Genomic DNA, 27,086 nt, shown 5'->3' with positions numbered 1-27,086 from the left:
TTGTAGAAAAAAACCCAGCAGGAACTCAGCATACTAGACCACATCCTCTAATATTAGCATATTAGGTCACATACTCATTAGCATATTAGGCTACACCATCTGGGATAATCACATGCAAACTGAACCGTGACAGTAACTTTTCCAGGCCCTGCAGCAATTCTGGCCGGCCAGCCAGGCCCCAGGGAGGCTGTCGCACAGTACATCTGGGTCCTGTGATACCTGCCTGGCCCTTGGGAGGCTGCTGCACAGCATGGCTGGGCCCCACGATCCTCACTGGCCAGCCAGGCCCCAGGGAGGCTGCCACATGGCTCGATTCGGCCCAGTAATCCCCGAGGGCCACACCAAGTGACCTCGAGGGCCGTGTATGGCCCTCGGGACGGAGGTTCCCCACCCCTGATCTAGATGAAGAAATGCATCTCTGATTTAATATCCAGTTAAATTCAATATGCATTTCTTCATGTAGAAGGTTATTTAATTCATGAGGGAGAATGCAGATCTCTCATTGCATCTTAACTGTTGCATGCCTTCTGTTGTCCTTTTGGTCTGACCTCTTCCCTTGGACTTGACTTTTTCACTTCCTTCTCAAATGACTGTGACACACATATGCACAAACTGGGTAAAGTAGCACATTGCTTCACCTTGTTGGAGGTTTAAGAAAAAAGGATCAGAAGGGACATAAACTGCACCAAAGCCTCAGAGGAAAACTCTGAAATTTTTATTGAGAGCTGAACTCTCTAACCAATAGCTGCTGAAGGAAAAAGATAGAATCTAGCAGAAACTAAGATGCATGTGCTAAAGTAGCATAGGGTGCAGCAGCTTGAGTTTTCTGTCACGTATTAGGTGTATTTGCAGTTTTGCTTGTAGAAAACAGACAATTATAACTTTTGAATTCCATAAATATGAAATATTGGAATTTTACGTGCCAGGTAAGTTAGAAGAGATGCGTTTTATATTGTTAAAGCAGTAAGCTTAGTTTTAAGTTTGATAGGACGGGAAGCAGTGCATATATTTCAGTTTCCCCAGAATTTTCCATTTTTTCTGCTTCTGGAGAAAATGAAGTGGAAAAAAACTCTGATTTTCCCCCTGTGGCTTCAAAAGTTTCAGAAATTTTGTTTATGTCCAAATACTGAACACAAGCCTGTGATTGCTGTGCTATAGTGATAGGCTTCCCAATCCCCAGGTCCCAGAGGGGGATTCCCCGGTTTTACAGGCTTCCCCCTCCCCCAGCCAGCTGGCCGGCGGGGGAAGCCCCGCCCCCAGAGCCATCATGCACCTCCATGAACGATTCCCATAGGGAATGATGGGGAATTGAACCGCGGGTATCGGGGGCTCTGGGGAGCCTGTTTTTTGACATAGAGGCACCAAATTTTCAGTATAGCATCTAGTGCCTCTCTCCAAAATACTTACCAAGTTTCAAAAAGATTGGACCAGGGGGTCCAATTCTATGAGCCCCAAAAGAAGGTGCCCCTATCCTTCATTTTTTCCTATGGAAGGAATGCATTTAAAAATTTGTGCAGTCCCTTTAAATGTGATGGCCAGAACTCCCTTGAAGTTCAATTATGCTTGTCACACCCTTTCTCTTGGCTCCGCCCCCAATGTCTCCTGGCTCCACCCCCAAAGTCCCCAGATATTTCTTAAATTGGACTTGGCAACCCTATATAAGTGACCTGTCTGAAGTTGCACAAACAACCCTTGGTGAAGGAATATTATGCCAGTTAGCCAACTTGGAATCTTTTATGTGGAACAAGAATTTGTATTAGGGTTGCCAGCTCCTACTTGGGAAATACCTGATGATTTTGGTGGCATAGCCTACAGACGGAGGAGTTTGGGGAGGGACCTCAGCAGGCTACAATGCTATAAAGTTCGCTTTCCAAAGCAGCCATTTTCTTCAGGCGAACTGGTCTCTATCATCTGGAGATAATTTGCAATCCTCTGGTCTCTACCTGGAGGATGGCAACCCCTAAGACTGCTTTAAAAGACTACTATCTTTCCATTCTCATCACTAGTTTTTCTTTGGCATTTGTGATTATTTGAAAAGCCACTGTATTCTACTGCCATTGATAGGTAGAAATAGTACACAGGGATGAGGGAGAAGTTGACCATGTGGCAACTATGAATATATTTATGTTTCTTGAAGCAGAATATGTAACTGAATTTTATGCAGCATGAATGTTGAGCTAAAAAAAAAGGTCCACTGAAATCAGTGAGATTACTTCTAGACTGGAACCCATGCTGTGTATGACTCTGAAAAGGTGACGTATAAAACTGTTTTTTCCATTTTTCTTCACTATAGTTTAAATTACTAGTGTTGTTTCTAAACTGGTTAACTATTTGTTCTTCATTTAGCTTCCTTATATAGATCTGACAACTGACATCACATATATAAACACAGGAAAATCTTGAAAGTTTTATTATGGTTTTGTTACATAATTTTGAAATTAATGTTTTAAAATATTTTACTGTTTTTAGGCCACAGTTCTTGGGCCTAGAAAGTTATGATGTTCATGCTAAATCCTGGAATCTGACAAGCCTGATAGTAGGCAGGATTTTGTGTGCCATTTTCATTTTCACATAGTTGTTAATAATATTAAACTGTTTGATGAAAATCAGAAACAACTGATCAGTTGACAAGAAAAATCAGTCAAACTTTGAACTGTAAGGCAACAGCAAAACTAGTATACTGATTTTATTTTGTGTGGAATGCTGTTTGTCTCTGAATTGTTTCAAGCAGAAGAGTTGAATAGTGACATTCTAAAAATTATTTTCTGTATGGGATTTTTGAACTTTGATGTCACATCCTTAGCATTCGACGCATTAATAGTGATAACATATCAGTAATGTAGGCTAGGATCCAACTGCACCATCAAGATACAATCCTGTCCATTCAGGGAGAATGCAACCCTCTTCAGGACAGACTGACTCCACAGTTCTTGGGCAGCTTCACTGGCCACCAGGACCTCAGACTTTTGAGGACTGAGCTTTGGTTTACTGGCTCTCGTACATCTCAAAACCTTCATCTGAGCAGCCATTTTCCACTCAGACACCTTGCTCAAAAGGGAATATTGACTACCTGACATTTAGTAAAGGGGACACTCTACAGGTTAACTACTATTGGGAATAGGGCACTAGCCTTGTTTAGAAACCTTAGTATCATATAGACTCACAGAAATTATTTAGTGTTTTCCCTGTTGAATTTAGTCTTTGAAAGTTATAGAATTACTGAATTGACTAAAATTTCTAAGCTTGCCACTTTAAAAAAATCTACATAGTTTAAGGATGAATATAGCTGTAGGCAGCAGTTCTAGAACTTCTCTTGAGCCCAGGCTCCTGAATCTCCACTTTTTATTTTTAAAATATTTTGTCTAATAATTTACAATATACAAAATTAGTTTTAAATCAGTGACTTGAGCATCCATTTAAATGTAAATGAGTGGTGAAAGTAAAGTCAGATAGCAACTAGATACAAATGTTATAAATAACTTCAGTGTGGTTTGATATTTTGCTTTTCATATAGTATAGTTCATAAATGCTTTTCATACAGTAAAGTTCATAAAAGCAGATACAGATTTTGATAAAGAATTACACTGCTTATTTTCACAGAACTATATTTATTTGATTACTCTCATTTTTTCCCCTACTGGAGAAGATAGGCAGATAATTAGAAATCTGCACTGTCATCAGTAATATTCCTGTTTTAAATAATCTTCTTAGTGGTGTCTGTCTTCTATATGCAAAAGCCTCTTCTTTCATCAGTTCTGGAATGTGATGGTATTGGATTGTGCTGATTAAATTTTATTATTACTAAATCAAATTCAATGTTGTGCCACCTGACATGGGCGGGTACTACTCATGTAATTTAGTTTCCTGTGCTGTATATACTGTGAACTCAAACACGGTAGATGGCTTCTTAAAATGTTCCACAATGGTTCAGGCATTGTGGCACAAATAAGATTGCTCCATTTTCTTTATCTTTGCCCAAGTCAGAATAGATGAACTTTCATAGTCTAATCAACAATGTGAAAGCATATTTCATCCTGGTTCGTAACTGAAAGGTTGATTTTAATTTTTTCTTAGACCCAGATCCCATACATTTGTATCCTGTGGTCCTAGAGTAGCATTCTTTCATACATGCCCTATATTATACCATTTTCTGTGTTACTTCACTGGTACTGGTTTAACCAGTTCTTCCAGAGTGATAATTTGCTATTGGTTTGAATCTTTTCTGTAGAAAAATGCATGCACTAGTGTAACTGTTAGAAACCAGCCTAAGTGCAGTGGCCGAAAGGTAAAAGTTTGTATATGACCAAAGCTAATACTCAATCCACCGTGGAAAATGGCAGTTCCCTGTACATAACTCCTGTGTTCTGTCCCACTGCAGATGCCATGGATTATGACCATGTTGTACAAATAGTGGATGCTATTATGGAGATGGAGCTTCCAGGGAATCAACCCAGAGGAAAACAGAAAGTATAGTTTAAAATGATTCTTGGTGAGTAAGGCTACTAGAATGTTAAAAAGAGAACAAAATAAACAAACTCTTATTTTTTCATGATCATGCTAGAATCCTCAGGTGTCTCAACTTAGCCAAAAATTCACAATTGGTTTTAATAGAAGTAGAAAATCAGGAATGTTGATCTTTGGAGTATATCTTCAGAATGATCTAGGTCTTTACATATTATTAAATGAAATGTATTGCATGAAATTCTTCATTAAGTTATGTTGCAGATTTCTCATAAATTGCACTCTGTCCTGTTTTATTGCTTTCTACATATCTTACATAATTCTCCTAGACAGCAAAGAACATAGAAGGTAGACCTTCTGATTATATGTCCCATTGCAGAAAACATCAAGGGTCCAGCCATGGAATTAACAAAAAAGATGCTTTGAGAGTTAAGTTGTAATAACAAGACTACTGGTAGACTTCAAACAAGGGTTGTGTAGCAGAATGTAGTTTTGTTTGTAGGTCTCTCACTCCATTTGCTTGAGAGGTTAGACTATTGTATAACAAGAGGAAGTAAAGAAAAGACTGATGGTTTGGGGGTAAATAGCACTCCAAAGATTTCTGTCACAATTTCCTAAAATGTTAATGAGCAAACAAAACAAGAGCATAGCATTTTCTTATTTTCAGTCAAATGCCTCTAGCATGCACAACACATCATGATCCATGGATACATGTCTTTGGTTAAAAGTAAATAGAAGTTGTGTTTTAAACATACTAACTTGCCAAGTTCTATACAAACCATGTTCTCAAATTCCTCTAGTAAGACTTGCAGAACTAGTGAATGACTCCTTACACTAAGATTGTTTTTATCATCAACATAGTATCCATTTTTTCACAGCTAAGGAGAACATAAAACTAAATATAAAGATAGTGATGTATTTAACTCTGTGGTAGTAAACTGAATTAATTAGAACAAAATAAAGAACCTCACCATCTCCCATTTCTCAAAGGGAATTTGTGAAAAAACAGCAAAGGGTTCCTATCCCATGGACATTCCACTGACAGGAGAAGCAGGAGAGACAATCCAGTCAGTGAGCTTCTCAGAGAACAGTCCTCCAACCCACACAGCTTCTTATATGGGAGTTTTGTAGACCCAAATCAGTGCTCCTTTGGGAGTCAGAAAGACTGCTGGGATAAAGGGAAGGCAGGGAAAGATTTGCTTCCAGGAGCAAAATGTCCATCAGAAACAACTACAATCTTATTATATTATTCCAGAACATTATGAACAATAGCTAAAGTTCTGGAAATTATTTCTCTGGGACCTTTGATAACCCTCTCTGTAGTAAAAGCCCTGCAGGGTGGCCAAATCCATATCTCCCATTGGCTGAGGGGTGCACTCCATAAACCATTGACCCATCATGGCTCAGTTAGCATCTCTGGCCTCCCACTGGCTGACTCCTCTGCCCCTCCCTGCCCCAGGAATGTTGAACAAACCACCCGTCAGTCTTACCTCAGAGACACATGCATCTCCAGTGCTTCTCTGTGTCCTTTCTATCTATCCTACATAGAGGCTGCAAGGGAAGGGGAGATGGAAACCTGAAATCAGATCAGTTCCCCTACAGAAAATGGCCACCTTGAGCCGCATACAGTGTGGTATATCAGAACACAACCAGCATGAGCCACCAGCTCATGCTGATGCTAAATGCCGCTAAGTTGAATATGTCAGGAAAAGACAGAAAAAATGCACTGCAAACAAAAGGAAGCTGAGCTTCAGTGTATCTGTGACTATTGTCATGCCACCCTGCACCCCCCCCCCCCATAATTATTCTTCCTTATCTTCACTCTGGACCTCTTTAAGGGTTTTGAGCCATCACAGACAAGGGTACAAACACACACATGCATGTGGGGGGGCATCATCTGTTTCAGCTGCAGGGTGGGTGGGAAGATAATAGGGGTGAAGTGAATGAATGTCACGGGTGAGGGGAGTAGTGGTGCACCAAGGCTGCAGGGGTAGTTGAGAGGAAGAGTTGGTAGGTGGGTGGTAGTTGTAGGGGGTGGGGGTGGGAAGACACTAAGGGTGGAGGGAGTGAATACCTTCACTTGGGTAAGTGGGTAGGAAGATAGCAAGGGTGGGAAGACATTGGCCCAGACCCTTTTTCTAGAGCCCATTGTATTTGTCCTCACAACAGGTCCTCACAACAGGTCTTATTCCTAGTATGTTAATAAGACAGTATTGATCTTTAAATCCTTATTTCATTTACTGATGCCATTTGAAACAAGCACTTTCTAGATTTAGTCACATAGGATAGATTTCAGCAATTAGACCACTAGGAAGCTGATCAGTACTATATTATCAGGTCAAAAATTGTTTTTGCTCCTAAACCACTGTAATTCCTCAATTGTGTGTTTACCAAATGTCTGATATGGTTTTTTTTAAAGGACATTTTGGAGTCTGGAATTTTCTCATTTCTAGAATTTGAAATTCAAGATGGCCATTACAATGAGATATTTAAGATATTTACTAAAAGTAGGTCCTATTAGTTTCTGTGAAGCTTACTTCAGATGTGTGGTTTTAAGATTGCAGCCTCACTGTCATTTGTTTCTTTACACATAAACTTATGATTTCAGTTATTTTAAATATTTATCTGCATTGCTGCTTCAGAAATGTATACATTTTTACTTCTTTTCAGTTTTGAAAGTTCAGAGCAAAGAATGGAGGTACCTCCTACCAGAAATAAATCATAAATATTATCTTAACTGCTAATGCAAACTCAGTAAACCTTGGTAAGAACCACTAGCATAATGAACTGTGCAGTCCTGCAGTAAAATTTTATAGCCTGTTTTTCAAAGGTATGGAAGAATAACCATTTTCTGTGGAATAATGGCAGATAATTGTACATTAAATTGCTAGTCAGACCATTAGTAAGGGAAATATATTACAGGAAATATATTCCACTCTGGGTTGTTGGCTTTTTAAAGGCCTCACAAAGACTACCACTGCACTGGTTCCCATTTAGACAAACAACTATTTATAGGACTGACAGTTTGTTCTCAGAGATAAATTGGTTGATAAAAACTGTATATGTCTTGCAATTTTCATTTGCACCTCAGTAGAAAGCAAATATTCTTGTTAGCTTATTTTCAACACTATAACTTAACTTTTGTTCTTGCATCACAAAGGTTATGAATAAGTTAGGCTTCTGTAGAAGTACAAGTACTATTTTAAACTACAAATAATATTGTTAAAGGTTTCTGTTGAATTTGAGACTGTAATTCATCTGAAGGAAGGTTCACTCATAGGAATTTACTTCCACAAGATTAATCAGTACTTGGAAGGCATCTTGATGTTGAGTAGCTGGAAAGATTTTAGGTCCTGTTGTGAATATAGCTGAAAGAATGAGAATATACTTTAAATAAGAAGCCATAAATGGTAACATGGCAAGTAATTTGCTACACTACTGCATAATGCCATGTCATAGAATGCAGCTGGCAGTGGATGCTACTGCCCACTTTCAACAACAAAGCCACCCAAATAGCTTTATTACACTGTTTCTATATTATATTGTCAATGCCAGCAATGTCAACTGTGGAAGGGCTCATCTGCTTACGGTTCTCATACAACTTGTTTTTGCAATGCCTTTTATATCTAGCACTTTCAACCAGAACTGATCCGCGGGCTGATTTTGACTAGCCACAGAGAAGCTGGAACATAAAAGTCCTTAGCATATTTTGCTTCTTCTAGAGGAGACCATTCCAGACATTGTCCATTATTGTCCTTTTTATAGTATTTTTTTTAAACTATTGTCTCTGATACAAAAGCTATAAGTTGATTGCATTTGACTTGACTTACAGAGTACTTGATTATAGTGCCCGTTAAACAATGAGAGTATGACTTCTAAATGTCACAAAACAGTGACTAGACTCAGTTGTTTTGTCTATGAAAAATATTCCTTTTTTGTTGTTGTTAGAACATATTTGATCATTTTAAAGGTTTTAAAAAAATTAATTCAAACATTTAAAAACTGAACAAAAAGATTGTTTCCAGAGACTTTCAGAGTATCATTTATGACTGGAGCAACACATTAGCATTGAGTTCACAATAGATCATATCACTTTTATGCCGTCTTACAAGCTTAGCAGCACAAACAGAATAATCAACATATTATTTGGCTGTCATCCACTGAACAGAAACTAGAGATCACAAGGTGGTTTTCCCTAGTTGCAAGGATGGCCTTTTTTGTTCCAAGCCCCCATCTGGGAGGGCCATGGTGTGTTATCATATGGAACGCGAGGTTTTCTGTAATCTGCTTAGCTGCGCTGCAGTTGGAATCTTCATTCCATGTTTGAGTAATTTATAATTTTAATGAGACCATGGCTCTTGTGGGCTTTGAAATATATTAAAAGCTCTTTTGTGCATATGCTTTTGTTCTTGCTTAATAGGCTCAGTGTATTTAAACCTGATGAATTTTTATTCATGGATTTAGATGTCTGGGGATTATCATTGCATTCATCTATTCATGTTTGGAAAGTGTAGTTTTACTGCTTATTGGTTATTAAATACAGAGTTACATATAAAAAATACAGCCATGTCATAAAACATTGATTTTATTTATTTATCTCCCAAAATAAATGCTATAGTGTAGAGTTCGTAGAGTTTTTTTGGCAGTTATTCTGAACATAATGCTATGCAATATTAGTTCTTGAACAGGCATCCATATACTATCACTCCAATACAAAGTACTTCCTTATTTACTTAACAAGTACATTCCACTGAAATCAAGACTGTCCTCCAAGCACCCAGACACCCGCCTATCAGACACAGAGGGAGAGAGAGAGTAAAAAGCTGAATGGAAAAATAGATGTCAAGGGAAAAAGCAGTAGGGTCATGAGTTCTGGTTATAGAATTTAGTTGTTAGTAATAGCATAATTCACTGCCTATTATATACCGTTTAGAATAATCTTTCTTTCAGGCTTTTGAAGTCATATATTGCTTAATCAAATAGAAGAAAAATAAGATATGCCATTATACCATTATGCCAATCTTTGTGCACTTAAGTATTTGCGTGGCCTTCATCTTCACCTTCTGCACATCTAGTGGGCTAGCATGTATGGAAGTGATCCTGATATATGTAGGATTCCTTATTAAATGTAGGAGCTTTATGTGAGCATTGAGTCTCAGTGAGAAAGGTGGCATATAAATAAAATACTTTGGATTTGGATGAATATTTTCAACGTATTGACTTCTCTTTTTGTAGTGATAAAATTTGGACAATGCCTTTTAATGGTTAGATCACTTTTTTAAAAAATAAAATAAAACCTACTTTAGAAATACTGTGCACTCAAATGAGCAAGCAAAGAAACATGTTTATGTAAGAACACAAGGCAATCTTGCTGGTGGTCACACTAGTGGTCCATCTAGTTGAGCATCCTGTGACCATCCTGCTGCCCTGGTGTGCCAACAGGCAGGGCCAAGGCCTCCTTCTGTTGTTGTCTCTTGGCACTTGGTATTGAGGGGTCTACTGCCTCTGCATGTGGAAATTCTCTTGATCATGGCAAGTGGCCGTTGATGGACCTCTCTTCCATTAATCTGTTTAACCCCCTTTTAAAGCCATCACTACATCTACCAGCAATGAATTCCACAATTGAATTACAGTAATGCCTCCAATGCGGTGGGTATGTTCCTGAAACCACAGTACTAAGTGAAATAGCTCTGTGAGGCATTCATAACACCGTCCTAATGGGCATGTATTCCCACTGTTGCCATTTCTTTACATGTGAGTGAAATATCAAACAGCAACTGGGAGCGTTGGCAACCACCAACTGACTGGCTTTGTTAGGCTCCTGTGTCAGAATATCCTGGGAATCCTCTCAGGGTCACTTTCCATGTCAAGGCTTCCTCCCTGGGGAGCTGCAGCTACCTTCTTTATCAGTCCTGCATCCCATAGCTTTCTTGGTTCTTGAAAAGGTGCAGGGAGGGGGGACAAGATCACCTTGTGCTGCTGCAGTGTGGTTGCAACCAGCTTAATTTTTCTCTAATATGGTGTTCAGAGTCATGAGGTGGACCCATTTCCACTTAGCATGTAGTGGAATGAATGTTCATGCTATTCACTTTCTCCATGTCATTTGAAATTTTATAAACTATTATGTCCCATCAATTATCTTTTTTTTTCTAAAATGAAAAACCTCAGATTCTTTATTCCTGTTGTTTTCCTCTAAATATGGTCATGTACAAGAAAAAGGATGTCATGTCTCATTAGTGCTCCATGTACCCAAGAGACTTTATTTATATTTTGCCATACTTTAAAACAAACAAAAAGTTTCCCAAAGGAGTTAAATACTCATACAGATATCAATTACAGTTTAATTTAGCAGGATTATAGTCGGGACATGATGAAAGAATGCCTCACTACTTTCATTCTTAGGATTTTTAGTTTCTAATTCAATATTTTGTAAATGTACTCATTCTGAGTCTTTGGCTATGAGCTTAGAAGTTGGGAAAAATGTTGTAGTTGAAATATCATAGTCTTTCCATGTGTTAGTAGTTACTTGAGCAATGGCATTAATTTTGTAAGGATTTAAAGAACTGAGAGTGCCTGTTTAACCAGTTGTGAAGCTGTGTGGAACATTCCACAGGTGAAGATTCTGTTGTATTTCCTGTTGTTTTTATTTTTAATAAAGTACCTGTTTTAGAGATGTAAAGACCCAGAAGAAAAATAGGAACATTCAGACTAACCTCGTAGAGTTGTTGCTGTGAGGATAAAATGTTGTAAGCCATTTTAAGTGCGCATTAGGAGAAAAACAGCCTACAAATAAATTTTAAGAATTCCTATCATGTACATGATTATAATATACTATTGAATGAGAATGTTAGCTTTTCAGAAATCTCAGGAGCTGCTAGTCAGAGGGGGAGACAGGAAAGGTTTGCAAAACCTTGGCTCTTGGTTTGTTTGTAGTATCTAAACCAGTGCATTTATGTATCGTTTGACTTTTGTGATTGATTCTGGATTACAAAATAATTCTACCTCAGGTGGGAAAAAATCATTTGACCTCTTTTTTTCATGTACAGTTTATTTGCCTTTCTAATAAAAGTCTGAACATTTTAAAAAATCCCAGAAATATTTAATTGATTATTTAAGACTCTTTATATATAAATTCAATCTATACAATTGAAATTTATCCACAGTATATTAAGTTTAAATGGTACTTTATGTGTAGCTATTCAGAGAAGAACAGATAAATACGTTCATTATTAGTAAGGTTATTGATGCAATATAGCAAATTAAGTTAATTAGCAGGGAAGCTTGGAAAGGGCTACATGCTACATCTGAAAGCATTACTTTGATTTTCATCATGTTTTGTAAGGAAAAATATCTACTTTTAAAATTCTGTTGAATGGTAGTTTCTGCATGAGTAACAATGGTATTTTAAAATTTTTGCATTGTACCATTTGTTGAATTTAATAGTAACAGTTTGGTTACAAGAAGAGAATTATTCCATCCATGGATAAAATTTATTATGTGCACTGTCAATTGTAGTCCAAGATTACAGAAAAAAAGATGTTAATTTCTACATGCAATTTATGTACATTTCACCTAGGGAGTACTATTGTTTCAGAACCATAGAGCAACAAAAATAATGATTGTGCAATTCTCTCAGGAGCTGTCGATAAAAGATGTAATAGGGGATTTAGGAATCTGGAAATGGCCAACTAATTTATGTGAATCTGTTTTATTTCAACTAGAAAGGCAAGGCTCTGTTGTGTCTGCACTGCATATTGCAGAGCACAGGCTGTCTATAGAAAACCAGGCGGCTGCATATGGATAGTCCCTTGATATCATTCACTTGCTGTGTAATCTTATTATGCAAAGTTCTAATCTTCACCTAGAATGAATACCTCTGGGTCAGAATATAGTCATATCGGGGTTTTTAAGGTCATGTTTTGTGATCCTTAGCTTATTTTTCTAAGTAGGGCTGGGATTTAAAAGGTATTCCCCAGACACTAGCAGAGATAGACAGCAGAACCCGCTGCCTTTTTGGAAGACAAGACCAACATGAGGTCCCTGGTAGAATTAAACTTGATTTGTAGCTGTAGGATTTTTTAACAGATGTATTATTGGACAGGGAATAGGGGCCACCAGCACAGTGAAATTGGATCACGATTGGCATTCTCAGAGAGTCTGCTGGCTGCTAAAATAGCAGCTGCATGTGGATTTGACTTCTTTCAGGTGAAGCGACTTCCAGTCATTTGGAAAGGATGGGATGAAAAGGAACCTTGGTGATAATTTTGATGTCTGCAAGATTTAGTACCAGTGTAATGGGATTATCACTAACACCTTCACTGCAGAAAAAGCCACCTGGCGTTATAACTGGCAGCAACTGTGAACTAATCCTTTCCCATCTCTTGGATGTCATTCAGAAAGCTCCCAGCAATTTCTACCCTACTAGCTGTGATTAATTTTATTTAAAAATAACACTAATAAAAAATGAAAATCTAGTTTTATTTATGTTTTATATTTTGTTCTTATTGAATATATATTGTAATATAAAACATTGTGAAATACATTGTAGTCCACAAATCTAACCATGTAATATTTCATTAATTCTTCTAGTGGTACGAAGACTAAGCAAGTTATGAAATAACACGCATTAGTTGTGATTTAGAAAAAAAATCACAGGCAAATAAATCTTTGCACGCAGCAGTTGCATTACTATACAGACTTGATTCAGGAAACCACAAACCTTCTTTTGGGAGGACAGAGCTGGTGTGTTATTCATACTATTATACAATTTAGCACTATGTTTTCTTACATAGAGAATGATACATCTTGGACTAAGATTATATGCTCATGGTTCTGTGCAAGTGAGAAAGTTATTAAATAAATGCAGATAGCTATCTATAGTGACTTGTAACAAAAGAAATACTTTTTAAAAGTGTGTTGCAGTAACATTTATGTCTTCTGAAATTACTGTAGATGAGTATTCTGTGTTGTATCTAATCTGATTCTGCAATTCTGATTAGTTATATGCTGTTTTAAGTAATATGTGAGGAATATTTTTTTCAGGAAAAGGTTGTTACTATTGGCCACCCATAGCTGTGATCTGCAGATATCTAAATTTGCTGATTGGGCCACACAGAGGCTAAACAGATCTTTCTGAGGGGCTCCCTGGGTGTGCAAAAAATATGATAAAAAAATACATAGAAGCAGCGGTCATTTTGTAGAAAAATAGGTGGTGAAGCTCAACCAGGGATTGTTACGCAGCTGCACCTATTATTCAATGGACAAGGTGGGAAGGAGGAGGGGGAACCCTCAGAAAGGTTCAGGAGCTGCACTCTTGTGAGTTCCTGCTGAATCTGAGGCCTAAATAGAATTTTATATTCCCCCTCAAATAAATCCCTCCTTTGGCAATTGAAGAAGACCAGGAACCGTGGTGGGTCCAGCAGTGGCAGCGGTGCACCCTGGGAGTCCCACTGGGCCCAGCTACAGCCCAGCCCAGGAGCCACACAGGGAGTTGGGCAGAATTGCTGCTGCTGGACCCAGCAGTGGCAATAGCTGTGCTGGGGGAGTCACACTGGGGAAAGTGGCAGCGGTGCAACTGGGGAGTCCAGTGGTAATATATTGCTGGCAGCAGAAAAACCCCTGGGTCACACTGGGCCCAGTGTGAAAGTACTACTACTCAGAGCAGCTCCGGGCACGCCAGTGGAAATTGCCCCCCTGACACTCTGTTGTTTGCCCAGAGCAGCTCTGGGTGAGCCAGCACAGTCTCTTCTCCCCAGTTTTTCCAGCAAGCTGCAGAAAACTGGGGAAGGAGACTGTGCTGGCTTGCCCAGAGCTGCTCTGGGCAAACTTCAGAAAGCTGCCAGGCAGCCTGGGGCTCCATACTGGGCTAGGTTTGAGACTGATGGGGGAAAATGGGATTCCCCCTCAAGTCTTGAGGGCCCCCACTTGTAATGTAACAGTTGTCAAGGTTCTCAATTCCAGCACTTGCTCAATCCATGTAACCACCATCCAAAACTCAGGAACTATTTGTAGCTTCAACAGGTGGCATTAAAAAGGATTGCTGAAATATACAATAAATAAATGTGTGCTTGTCTTCCCTTTTTATGCACTTCTGCACGCACGCACGCACACACAAAAGCCTTTGTAGGCATATATCAGATTATAAATAAACACTTCTGCACTTCTGTATGTGTTTGCTGGTGTAGTAGAGTGGTTAGAACATGGAACTAGGATACAGGAGACCCAGATGTCTGCCATGAAACGTTTCTGGTTGACCCTGGGCCAGTCACACATTCACAGCCTAATCTACCTCAAAGAGTTGTTATGAGGATAAAATGGAGACGAGAATTAGGTAGGCTGTTTATGGTTCCCTTTAGGGAGATAGGCAAGGTAAAAATGAAGTAAATGAAAATAAATTATAAAATCAATTACTGTGCACTGTCCCTTCTTACAGAAAGAAATTAGATTCTGATGGCCAGGTAGTTATGTTGTTAATTCTATCAGTACTCTTTGGAGCTCTTATTACATTGTATACTAGCAATTGATGTCTTTTAGGGAACGTCATAAGAGAGGACCATTGGTATTAAATTTAAAACGTAGTAGACAGACCTGTAGCCAGAAAATTTTGGGTGGGGGGGCCCAGGGAATAAAATTGTAGATGGAGGGGCTCTGGGGCCCAAAATGACATCACACACTTAAAAAATAAAGAAGAGTGGCAGCAGCAACAAGGACGGGAAGAGTGGGGGTGGCAAAAACGTGTCGGCAAGAGCAGCAGGCGAAATTGGGGCATTGAGAAAGGGAGAAGCAAAAGCCCAAGGAGAGCAGCGGCAGCCAGTGTGTGGCAGGGAGAGTAGCAGCGGCAAGAGCAGTGGGGAAAGGAGGAGCCATACAGGTGGAAGAGGGGGTTGGGTGGAGCTGCCTGCCCCCCCCAGGCCTCCCATAGCTATGGACCTGGTAGTAGAAGTAAATTTAATGTACCAAACACTAATGCAGGGACCCCCCCCCCCACCTTTTTGAGCCTGTGGGCACCTTTGCAATGTTGAGGTGGGTGCTGAGTATTACCAGAAAATGGCTGCCAGAGGAGTAGAGCCAAACTCCTAAGGCTTTTGCAGGAGGGTAGCCAAAGGGAATACCTCTCTCCTCACATCTCCTGGGAAGAAAGAAAACCGGAAGGGAAAGTGGAACTACACACTAGCTACAGAGAGCCCTGGTGCTTGCCAGTCTTCCAGATCCTCCAGTGGAAAACCCTTTCACTTGACCAAGGGCAACCAGAGACAAGCCCTGCCTTACAGTGGCCCCACCTACTTTCTGAAAAGCTCAGCAGGTCCTAAGGGAAATACTGTTAGGCACCAAGTTAGGGAACTCTGCTCTAATTAGCCACCGCTTTGAAAATTCATTTTTTGTTGTTCAGTCACACAGTCGAGTCTAACTCTTTGCAACCCCATGGACCAAGTCACGCCAGGCTCTCCTGTCTTCTGCCATCCTCCTAGAAATATAAAAATTAATTAACTGTTGATTTGTTAAGGTCTTCCCAATCCTTTAGCTATGTGAATAGGCAACTGGTTTATGGTAATCTCAGCAAGGGAAGTGAGAAGCAAAGATGGTTTGCCATTGCCTTCCTCTGCAAAGTCTTCCTTGGTGGTCTCCCATCCAAGTACCATCCCTGCATAGCTTTAAGCTCTGATGAGATAGGGCTATATCATATTGTTCCACATATCAAGCCTTTAGATACCAACTGTAAAATCAGATTGGTCACATCCATTGCCTCCTTTATTTTGATGCTTCTGTCAGTGTACCACATACCCCATGATCTCCCTTATTGCTCCCAGGAATATTATCTTCTCTCCCCCACCCCCAATTTTTAGAACAGTTGATAGTAAACTGGTATTCTCTTTAATTTTCCTGTATAAAGGTCTGTGGATGATCCAGCAGAATTATTTTATGTTCAATCACTCTGTCTTCTGTTTCTAATAGAAAACCCCAAGGACTCTGAAACTGTGGGGAAGGACTTTGTTGACTTCAAAAGAAAGCAGTAAACATTTTGTGACTGTAGCAGTAGATATTTATTTATTAAAATATGTGTACTAGTTTTAGTCACTTACAGGGCTTACAAATAGATAAAAAACACACAATAAAACCAGAAAACTAATACATCAAACCATGATAAAGCATCAAACCTTAAAATAGATTTTATGATTTAAAATAAATTATAAAATCCTTTTACATCCTTGGAAGAAGTTGATTTCTGTAATATGACAATGTATACAACCAGACTCAAATGAGGCTAATTTAAAATTTAAATAAAATGACTTTACGGATAACTAATTTTCCACCATTCCCTATCCTCCACTTGTGATTTTGCTGAATGGGAAATATATAAATCTGTGCTTGGGAATTTCAGTCCTAGTTTCTAATACTAACCGTAGTTTTCCCAGTTAGTGACATCTACACAGATTGATCCATTCATTATCCAGAACAGTGAAAGCTGAACTAAATGTTAGCTGCAGCCGCATGCCTTTTCTCCCTGATATTTTTGGCCTTTTTAATGGAAAACAATGTCCAGTTCTGCAAGTTTCAGTGAAAGAATGGCAGGGAAAAGCTACTTAATCTTTCCCTGATTGTTTTTCTGCTCAAAATAGCTGCCTTTCTTTTTACCCTCAGAAAGGACAAGATATTTTTTCACCATCGTGTAAAAAAACCGCTGGAGGAAGGTCAATTTTGAGTTACAAAAAGGCCAAAAGGGAACAGGGCTAAACTGCTGTCTTCCTGCCCATCCCAGAAATTCTTTAGCTGAAACTTGCAACTAAGGCTGCTTTTGGTTTTATAAGAGAGAATATACAGTTCTCAATATGAAGGGTAGTAAGCATTGGGGTTCCACAAGATCAGTGTTGGGACCAGTGCTATTTAATTTGTTCATAAATGATTTGGAATTGGGGGTAGCAGTGAAATGCAGCTTTGCAGATACCAGATTATTCAGGATGGTGAAAACCAAGGCAGATTGTAAAGAGCAGAGGAGGACTTCTCTAAATTGAATGAGAAATGCATGGTGTAAAAAGGTAAAGATTGTCCCCTGTGTAAGCACCAGTTATTTCCGACTCTGGGGTGATGTTGCATCATGACGTTTTCACGGCAGACTTTTTATGGAGTGGTTTGCCATTGCCTTCCCCAGTCATCTACATTCACCACCCCCAGCAAGCTGGGTACTCATTTTACCAACCTTGGAAGGATGGAAGGCTGAGTCATCATTGAGCTGGCTACCTGAACCTAGCTTCTGCCGGGATTGAACTCCGGTTGTGAGCAGAGGTTAGGTCTGCAGCTTTACCACTCTGCGCTACGGGGCTCTTTAATACATGGTGTAGGCAGGGCTTTTTTGTAGCAGGAACTCCTTTGCATATTAGACCGCACTCGATATAGCCAATCCTACAAGAGCTTACAGGGAGTACAGGATCTACTGTAAGCTCCAGGAGGCGTGACTACATCAGGGGAGTGTGGGCTAATATGCAAAGGAGTTCCTGCTACAAAAAAAGCCCTGAATGTAGGAAAGTGTAAGGTTATGCACACTGGAACAAAATATTCAAGCATTAAATATATATTGGTGAAGTCTGACCTGGTGGAGACAGAGAGGGAAGGAGATCTTGGAGCTGTAGTACACAGCTTGATGGAAAATATCACATGTGGCAATGGTGAAAAGGGCAATCTCTTTGTTGGGAATTATTAGGAAAGGAACTGAACATTTAAAAACCAATATTTAGTCCTGTATAGATAAATGGTGTGACCTCATCTGGAATTCTGGATATTGTTCTGCTTTCCTGTCTTAAAAAATTTATTTCTTGACTTCATTTATACCCTGCTTTTCTTCCCAATGGGTGCCCGAAGTGGCTTACATTGTAATCCTTTCTCCCATGTTATCCACACAGCAACCCTGTAAAGTAGGTTAAGGTGTGATTGACCAAGATCAGCCATCAAACAGCCATGGCAGAGAGGAGATTTGAATCTTGATCTCTCAGATGGAGTCCTATACTCTAACACATGGGCGTCAAACATGCAGCCTGTTGGCCAAATCAGGCCCCTGGAGGGCTCCTATCAGGCTCCTGAGCAATTAGCTGTCTTCTGCTTCCTTCTCCCTCTCTCTTGCTTCCTTCTGCATCACAGCTTGCTTTGCCAGACTTGCTCAATCACACAGGAGGTACGGAGGAAAGCCTCTGTTCTATCAATTGGCTGAGGCTCCTCCCTTGGGGAGGAAGGGGGGGAATAGCTTGCTTTGCCAGACTCTCTCAATCACACAGCAGAGCTACTGAGCCAAGCCTCTCTTCCTTCTATTGGCTGAGGCTCCTCCCCCTCCTGGGCCCCTGGGGAACGAAGGAAAGCACCAGAGCTTCCTTTGCCAAGTTCCCTGGATTGCACGAGAGAGACACAAAGAAAGCACCTTTAAAACCAATGAGTGCTAATGTTTTAAGCATGTTTTATTTTAAGCTTAAAAAAAAATTGTGTTTGTCTATACCATCATCAGTAATAAATAAAAGCCCAACCATGGTGGCAAATCTGAGCATTTTCATTGGTTGGATGTGGCCTATGCAGGATTGGCTCGCAGTTTGGTATAATGGTTAAGTGTGTGGACTCTTATCTGGGAGAACTGAGTTTGATTCCCCACTCCTCTACTTGCACCTGCTGCAATGGCCTTGGGTCAGCCATAGCTCTGGCAGAGTTGTTCTTGAAAGGGCAGCTGCTGTGAGAGCCCTCTCAGCCTCACCCACCTCACATGGTGTCTGTTGTGGGGGAAGAAGATATAGGAGATTGAAAGATGCTCTGAGTCCCTGATTCAGAGAGAAGGGCAGGGTATAAAACTGTAGCCTTCTTCTTTCTCTGGGATGCCATTGGCTGATTTTTCTCTCTCCTGCCTACCACCAGTCCAGTCGTGCAAGAGCCCCATCAGAAGGCCACTGACCTTTGAGGGAGACAGTTATTTGCTGACAGGTTCTCCTGGGGGCTTACTGATCACTACTGCCCCTCCTCAGGGCCTGTTGTAGGAAGTCCAGGATAGTCCATCTCCCCCCACCCCACATTGCCGCAAAGCAAACATTGAAGCAAACAGTAAACTGTGAGAGACATGTTCATGAGACAAAACAGTAGCAGTTCCTTCTCTTCATCTGTCACAAGAGGGATGTTAATTCACAGCAGGGAGGGGCTAGTTCCACAGCAGCAGATAAACAGGGTGCCACCTTTCCACCTGCACATACTCTTCACTCTCTATTCAAATTAGGCTACAGTGGGTTCATATGACAGAATGGGCTCTGAGGGAGAGTCTCCTCCTCCTGGGGACCTACTGTTGCCAATCTCCAGGTGAGGGCTGCAGTTCACTCAGAATTCCAGATGGCAGTGATCAGCTCTCACTGAGGTGGGGGCTGGGAGTGAATGCCTTCACTTGGGTGGTTGGGAAGACAGCAAGGCTGGGGGGGGGCACTCACCCAGAGGTTATACCTTTCCCGGTTGGAAGGAAATTCCTAAGGTATAGGCCTCTGAGGGAGAGGCCTTTCCTCCTGGGAAACCACTGTTGCCAACTCCAGGTGAGAGCTGTGGAAGCTGACTGGGTGATTTTAGACCAACGTGCCTCACAAGGTTGTTCAGATCAAAGGGGGGAGAGGAGAACGATGTAAGCTGCTTTGGTCACCTCTCCTCACTGTGAAGAAAGACTGTCCTTTTTCCTATGTAGAGGCTGCAGGGAAGGGGAAGGCAAAGGAAACCTGAAGTCAGAGAGGCAGATAAACAGAAGGAGATAGAGTTGCTGACTCCAGGTTAGGAAATTCCTGGAGATTTAAGGGGTGGAGCCTAGAGAGGGTGGGGTTTGAGGAGGGATTGGACTCAGACAGGTGCAATGGCATTTCCTATTGGGGAACCACTGGGGATCACTCAGATACAATTGCTCTCCAGATGGCAGAGATCAGCCATCTGAGGTGGGGGGGAGTCAGTGCCTTCACTTGGGTGGGTGGGAAGACAGCAAGGGTGGCGGGCACTTGCCCAGAGCCGCCTTCTAGAGCCTTAATCCTCCTTCAGGCTTATAAAGTTTATATCCCTGCTGCCTGGCATTACATTTTATGACACACATAGCCCAGCCCAATAAGGTCTCATTTATGTGAGATCCAGTCCTCATAACAAATGAGTTCGACACCCCTGCTCTAACCACTACACAACAATTGATAATATACAAAGACATGCAAAACTGGAAACAAGTATAGATGAGGCAACCAAGGTGAAGAAAGAATATAGAACTTTTCCGTTTATAAGAAGGATGACAAAGATGGGCCTTGATAAGAGTTTTCTAAATCAGTTTGGGCCTGAATAATATCTGAAGCCGTGATAGCATTTTCCTTTGTCTTCTCATGGAAATCTTCAGTGTATCCTCAGCATTGTTGAAATGAACTACTTAATATTCTGTATAGCACTTAACAATCTTATGTATGTATTTTCCCATACAGTTCCTACCTGATTTAGGCCTCTTTAATTGTATTAATCTTGTGTTTGAATAACTTCTAATATAACTCAGTAATTTCTTTTGGGCTCAAATTGCTTTCTAGCTGAGGAGGCCTTTCTGGCAATTACTTTTGGAGAGACACTCACTAACTGTGCTTCCTGCTAGATTTCTTTTTTTTTTGGTGGTCATTAATTTACACCTGTCACATGACACTGATCTTCAGACACTCAATCTTGCTTGTATCACCTGCAGAAAGTGTTTTAAACTCACAGCATTCTGCCCTCTGACATCAAGGGTTTAGCCAATACTCTTATAATTTCCTGGGTTAATTAAAAGACTACACTTTTTTTGGCTTCTGAAAAAACTGGTTGAAAGTGCAATTAGCTCAAAATACAGCTGTTCCAGTTTCAGATTACATGTACTCCTTAGCCCATTCCCAACCTGCATACATCAAGTAGGGAAAGAACTGACTAACGTTTACTGCATATATATGTCATTTTAGCAGCTGCATCATCTTACAGAAATAGTTTTACTAGCATTACTAGTTGATGACAAATTGATAAAGCCTTCATTGGTTCATGCATAGTGGGCTGGATCCGATGAAGCTCAAGTGATGTTTTGCTTGCACAGTGGTGCATTCCTCCCTCACTTTTACTATTGCTGCCTCTTGTGCCCCTCAACAAACCTTCCCCTGTGTCTCTATGGGCCCTTGGGTACTTTGTGGCACCAGTGTGGGAGGTTTCAAAGGAGAAGTGCCTTTTGCTCACATAAGTGGACCTTTTGAACTAAACTCTGAAGACTTGGGGCCCATGTGAAAATTGCTTTTAGAATAGAAAGAAAATTGTAGTTTTAAAAAACAAGAACAATTTTTAAAGTTTTTTTTACCAACATCGTAATTTGTCTCAGTTATCTATTGAGAACATTTTATCTTTTTTCTTTCAACATGCCAGAAGTGGCAACAAGTAGAGATGCGATTATTATATGGCTGGGCAAGACTGTAGAAAGCTAATGAATATTTTCTCTTGGCAACCTTGTTAATGTGTTTTGCTTCTGTTGTCATCTTAGGACTTTTCTGTGTGTGTGCTTCAGTTTATCCCCTGATTTCTGCATGCATTTTTATACCTTTAGTTTTAACTTTTTTTTCCTCTCCCCCCCTCCACTGTTTCTTTTGAGATCACTTTTACCCTAGTGTTTTTTTTCCCTCTGGAAAGTGATTTTGAATTGGCTTTTTTCCTCATGCATACTGTTTTCGTTGTTTTCTTTGTCCCACTCACTCCCACTCACCTCCAGCCTACTGTTCAACCACTCCCTCTCCTCTCCCTCCCTGAAGATGGGTGGTTACTTATTCTTAAAAGTAGTCTTATTCTTTATTCTTATTCTTTAAAAAATAGCACTAAAATAGGTTTATTGCTGGAGCATTGCAACAGGCTTAGGAGGTTCTCTGAATCCCCAGCTTTCAGAAAAAGTAAGTCTCTGGTGCCTTCACACATGGAGATATAAAAGAAAATGCATATCTCTTTGGCACTTTCTACACTTGAACCTCCACCTGGATTTTCTCTTGAGTCTGACTCACATTCATTTACCTTGCAGGAAAACCCTGGACAAAACAGCATCCATATATCCTGGGACAATTGTGGGGCAAAACTGGGGTAGACTCAAGTGTAGTGTATAAATGGGGAAAAAAACCCAAGATAAGAACAGGGATGAACTTGTATAGTGTAGAATGTCAGTTTGAGACAGGGTTGAACCAGGATTAAAGTCTAGTGTAGAAAGGACTTATGAGAGAATGGAATGGAGACTTACTTTAAAAAAAAAATAAAAAGTGGAAATTGAGAGAACCTCCTAAGCCTATTAGTACAATACTCCAGTGATACATTAATATTTTAGTGCCGTTTTTTTAAAGAAAGGGGTGTGACACCACTGATGACAACAGCACCCTCCCTTGAAAATTCTAATTCTTGAAGGCACACAGAGAAAAAAATAGATTTATTTTACAGCTGTAAAAATGCACAGGGAGGGCATAAATGTGAAACAGTCACACCCAAACTGATCTCAAGAAAATCAGGAGTAAGCAGAAGGGGAAGTCTAATATTCATGTTTAAGATAGATTCAGGTGGGTAGCCAAATTGCTCTGAAATGGTAAGTGTCCACACAAATGCTTATACCCAGAATAAAACTTTGTTGATGTTAAAAGTACTACTGAACTCAAAAGTCATTCATGTTTAAGACATTTTCTCCTAGGACCAGTTTATGCATTTAACTTTTAAAAATGAATGTTTCCTTCTCTCCTAGGGGCTTAAGGCATGACAAAACTGAAGAGAAAAAGATACAAATCTTTATCAGTCATAGGTGACTTCGACCTACCAACATTATGAGCCCACAAAGAAAGCTATTTGTAGTGTGCTAGATATGGCAACTTTTGGTAGAGAAGTATATTCTTATAAAGGAAATTGCTAATGTGCATTTCTTTCACTATTGGTAGTGTATCTTTCAAAAGATGGTATCTAACCTCGAGCCAGCAATATAGAATGTCATACCTTAATTTGAACAGCTAAGTGTAGGTGAGTCTGATAGCAATGTTTAGTTTATTACTTATAACAGAATGTGTTGATTGCTTCTCAAGATCACATCCCATGATTTGCAAAGAAAAAAATAAAAAACTTCAACAAAGAATCTCAGTGAAAATAGAAGAGCAAATTAAAATAATTTAGAAGACAGAATAGATTAAGCTGAGACTCCTTACCCAACCACCCCCCCACCAAGAATCTTTGGAAAAAATCAATATGTAGAAATAACAAATGAAGCAGTATTTATTTATTTATTTTATGATTTATATCCCGCCCTTCCCAACAAGTGGCTCAGGGTGGCTCACAACATAAGAATTTGACATAAATAGAATTTAAGCATAAAAACAGTTAAAATAATTAATACATTTAAAATTTTAAGACATTTAAACCATTTAAAACATTAGGGACAGCAGACATCTAGTGTAACTACACTCAGTTTCTTGTACCAGCTAGTCATAGGCCAGCCGGAAGAGGGTTGTCTTACAGGCCCTGCGGAACTGGGCGAGGTCCCGCAGGGCCCTCACCTCTTCCGGCAGCTGGTTCCACCAGGAGGGGGCCGTAACAGAAAAGGCCCGGTCCCTTGTAGATTTTAAGCGGGCTTCTTTTGGTCCGGGGATAACTAGGAGATTTTGAGTTCCCGATCTCAGTACTCTCTGGGGGAGAGGCTCAGATACCTTTGCCAATTCAGTGTCTACTGTGCACTTGGAGGGTTTTGGTGCAAGGGAAGTCATGATTCTAAGGAAAGGGGAGAAGTTGCTTCCTACCATTGTTTAAGTTCCCCACAACTGAAAAATCAGTTAAATTAGAGTGCAGGTTGTTTTGTATTTTCTAAAAATCATTGGATGAATTTTTCTTCTTAAAATGTAATTTGAACCTTGGTTGACATTTCAGAAAAATCTAACTTTTTAAAATTGCTATATATATTTAAGATCAACAAAAGTTTAATTCAGAATGTAAGCTGTCTGATGAAGTGTGCTTCTAGCACACAAAAGCTTACATTCTTTTTTTAAAAACATTTTATAAAAATAGCTATATTTTAATAGCATTATGATCAGAAATTATACCAATGGCATTTCTTTTCCCTTAAACCAGGACAAGTTGCATAACCGAGGCACGGCTATGTTGCGAGATACCATGGGAAAGACTTTTCGTCTTCTTGGGTACACCATTCAGTATGGCTGCGTAGCTCATTGTGCTTTTGAATATCTTGGTGGAATTGTTGTGGTGAGTTAACAAAAGTTGGGAATGATTTTATAATAATACTGAAAGCAGCTATAGTATTAGCAAGTCAGGTTTTAGCCTGTTATTCTCCAGTGTACTAAAAATTAAAACTTATAAAACAAAGGGACTTTGGGAGCATATTCTAGGTTTTAGAGTTTGAACTTCCTTTAAACTTTGTTTAAGGTAGCAAACAGCTTATCAACTAAATTTCAGCTGAAGTCCAACTTCTGAAATCCTCTGGAAAACATTGGTAACTTCACAAGTATAGCACAAAACTTTGGAACCCCAAACTTGAATTCTTTGTCTTTTCCACTCTGCCCATTGCCAAGAATTCTATACACAAATGATTGAGGTTGGATTAGAAACTGCAGAAGGAAGGTATGGTGATAAGTGCCATACATCTTGTCATCCATGCCACCACCATATCATATGTGAAAGTGCTATAAAGATTATAGTCTGTCTAAATATTATATTTGGCAAGGTATTTTGCAAATACTGATTGTCCTTTTTGCTTTTTTTTTTTTTTAGTGTTCAGGACCTTCAATGAAGCCTACAATTCAAAACTCAGATATTGTCATTTCAGAGAATCTCAGCTGCCATTTTTATTCCATTCAGAAGTATGTTACTATTTTGCACAGCTCCCATTTTCCATTGTGTTTTTCTGCAATCAATTGCTTACTGATTGTCTTTTCTTTAAATCATATTCTTGCCTTAATTGTTCACTATGTTAGCATTATTAACTGTGTTAACATTATTCATAAATTCCCATTTTTTCTTTCTTTTAGATAAGGAAGATGATTACTAGCATTTTATGCGTGTCATGTCAGAAACTGTTCTTGTCTTTATGCATTTGTAGCTTTAATACAAAGATTGAGCACCCATCATGTATTGATTTCTACATAGCCACCATACTGTATGACTTCTGATTTTTTAATTTTAGATTATTTTGCCATATATTATAATGGACAACTGGAGTTTATCCAAAGAGTGATTCTTTCCAGAAATGCTGTGAATTCCATTTATTATATTATCTAAATGCCACTTTATTGGCACTTTGTAGAACAGTGAATGTGTACATGGTGCTCAACCATCATGAAAATCAGGCTTTATGCTTTATGGCATGTGTTGCTGCTGGATAACAGTTTAAACACAAGTTATGTTGGGCAATGGCAGTGGACAGGAAAAGCTGCTCTAGTTGCCAGGTGCAAGCCTGTGACCTAAAATTCTTTGGCTCTCTTTCTGTTTTAGTAGAAAACAGAATACCTGCCATTTAAATCTCCACTCAAATATCAGGCTGCTCTTTATTGTCTACTACATGAAAAAAAAATCTTGAACAGGACTTTTCCCTATCTAACTTTTCAATTCCATATTATCACGAAAAGAGGGACTATCTTACTGGTAAACTTACTGAATTTTAAAAAATATATGGCAAATCTGGGCAGGGAGGCAGTAAAACCTTTGAATCTGACTATGGCATAGAAGACAGAGCTACATTCTTAACTATTTCTTAAACACTGTGTGGCTCCGTGGCTTAGTAGGTTAAAGACAAAATGACCATGCCTATGAAGGGCTATGCTAGAGGGGCATTCTCCAATACTTTAGATCACTTTTGGGATGCTTTCCATAAAGGTTGGCCACCAGTGCTTTGAAGGTTTCTCCTGTAAATATTGGTGACACTGACAGTTCCTTACAAATGTTTCTTCAGAGGTGATATTGTCATTGCAAAAAACCCAAGTGATCCAAAATCAAATATCTGTAAAAGGGTAATTGGCTTGGAAGGAGATAAAGTCTGTACAAGCGATCCCTCAGATGTTATTAAGATTCACAGTTATGTAAGTATTACTGGTTTTTATTCTTTACATTGTATTTAAATGTGCACATCTTTATATTAAGCAACATATTTTAATTACATGACCTTCTTGCTAATTTTTTCTCCTGAGTCACCAGATAGTTTTCTGTGGAGAAAATGCAATGGACTTGCATGATGACTAGATTCCCCTGCTTGTGAACTCAGCCTACCATAATTTGGAAGGACATGTATGTAGCTAGATGAAAGAGCTCTTAAAATTCCATCATTTGGACCAAACAAGAAAAAAAAAAATAGACGTGCCTTTTTCTTGAGTGCTATGTGTGTTGCCCTGTAAGCCCAAATCCAGGCCAGCCATGTTGCTCTTGAAATCCAGCATGAGTTTGGCTTAGCTATTCTGTGCACCTGTGCACCAAGCCCAGCTGCTCTGGGTTACAAGCAAGCTCCTTTTAAGGCTTTTATTAGCATAACCTGGAAGCAGGATATCTATTCATATCTTTAGAGGTACTCTAGAAAACAAAAGATTCTGGCCAAATACACATCCAAAACTTGTGCAGTGGGGATGCTAGAATTTATTATTATT

The 27,086-nt window shown here is 39.5% G+C and overlaps 1 protein-coding gene across 1 annotated transcript in view; it reads left to right on the top strand.

Moving 5' to 3' along the window:
- IMMP1L (inner mitochondrial membrane peptidase subunit 1) overlaps positions 1–27,086 on the top strand; it is a 113,757-nt gene that overhangs the window by 18,712 nt on the left and 67,959 nt on the right. Inside the window, exons 3-6 of the mRNA XM_060262940.1 lie at positions 4,379–4,489; positions 24,568–24,699; positions 25,225–25,313; positions 26,402–26,528. Coding sequence (XP_060118923.1) covers positions 24,595–24,699; positions 25,225–25,313; positions 26,402–26,528 — 321 coding nt within the window. The 5' untranslated portion in view covers positions 4,379–4,489; positions 24,568–24,594. The remainder of the gene's footprint in view (positions 1–4,378; positions 4,490–24,567; positions 24,700–25,224; positions 25,314–26,401; positions 26,529–27,086) is intronic.

The sequence above is a fragment of the Heteronotia binoei genome, chromosome 21 (assembly GCF_032191835.1).
Source record: "Heteronotia binoei isolate CCM8104 ecotype False Entrance Well chromosome 21, APGP_CSIRO_Hbin_v1, whole genome shotgun sequence".
Taxonomy (NCBI): domain Eukaryota; kingdom Metazoa; phylum Chordata; class Lepidosauria; order Squamata; family Gekkonidae; genus Heteronotia; species Heteronotia binoei.
This window is presented reverse-complemented; position numbering and strand designations above follow the sequence as displayed.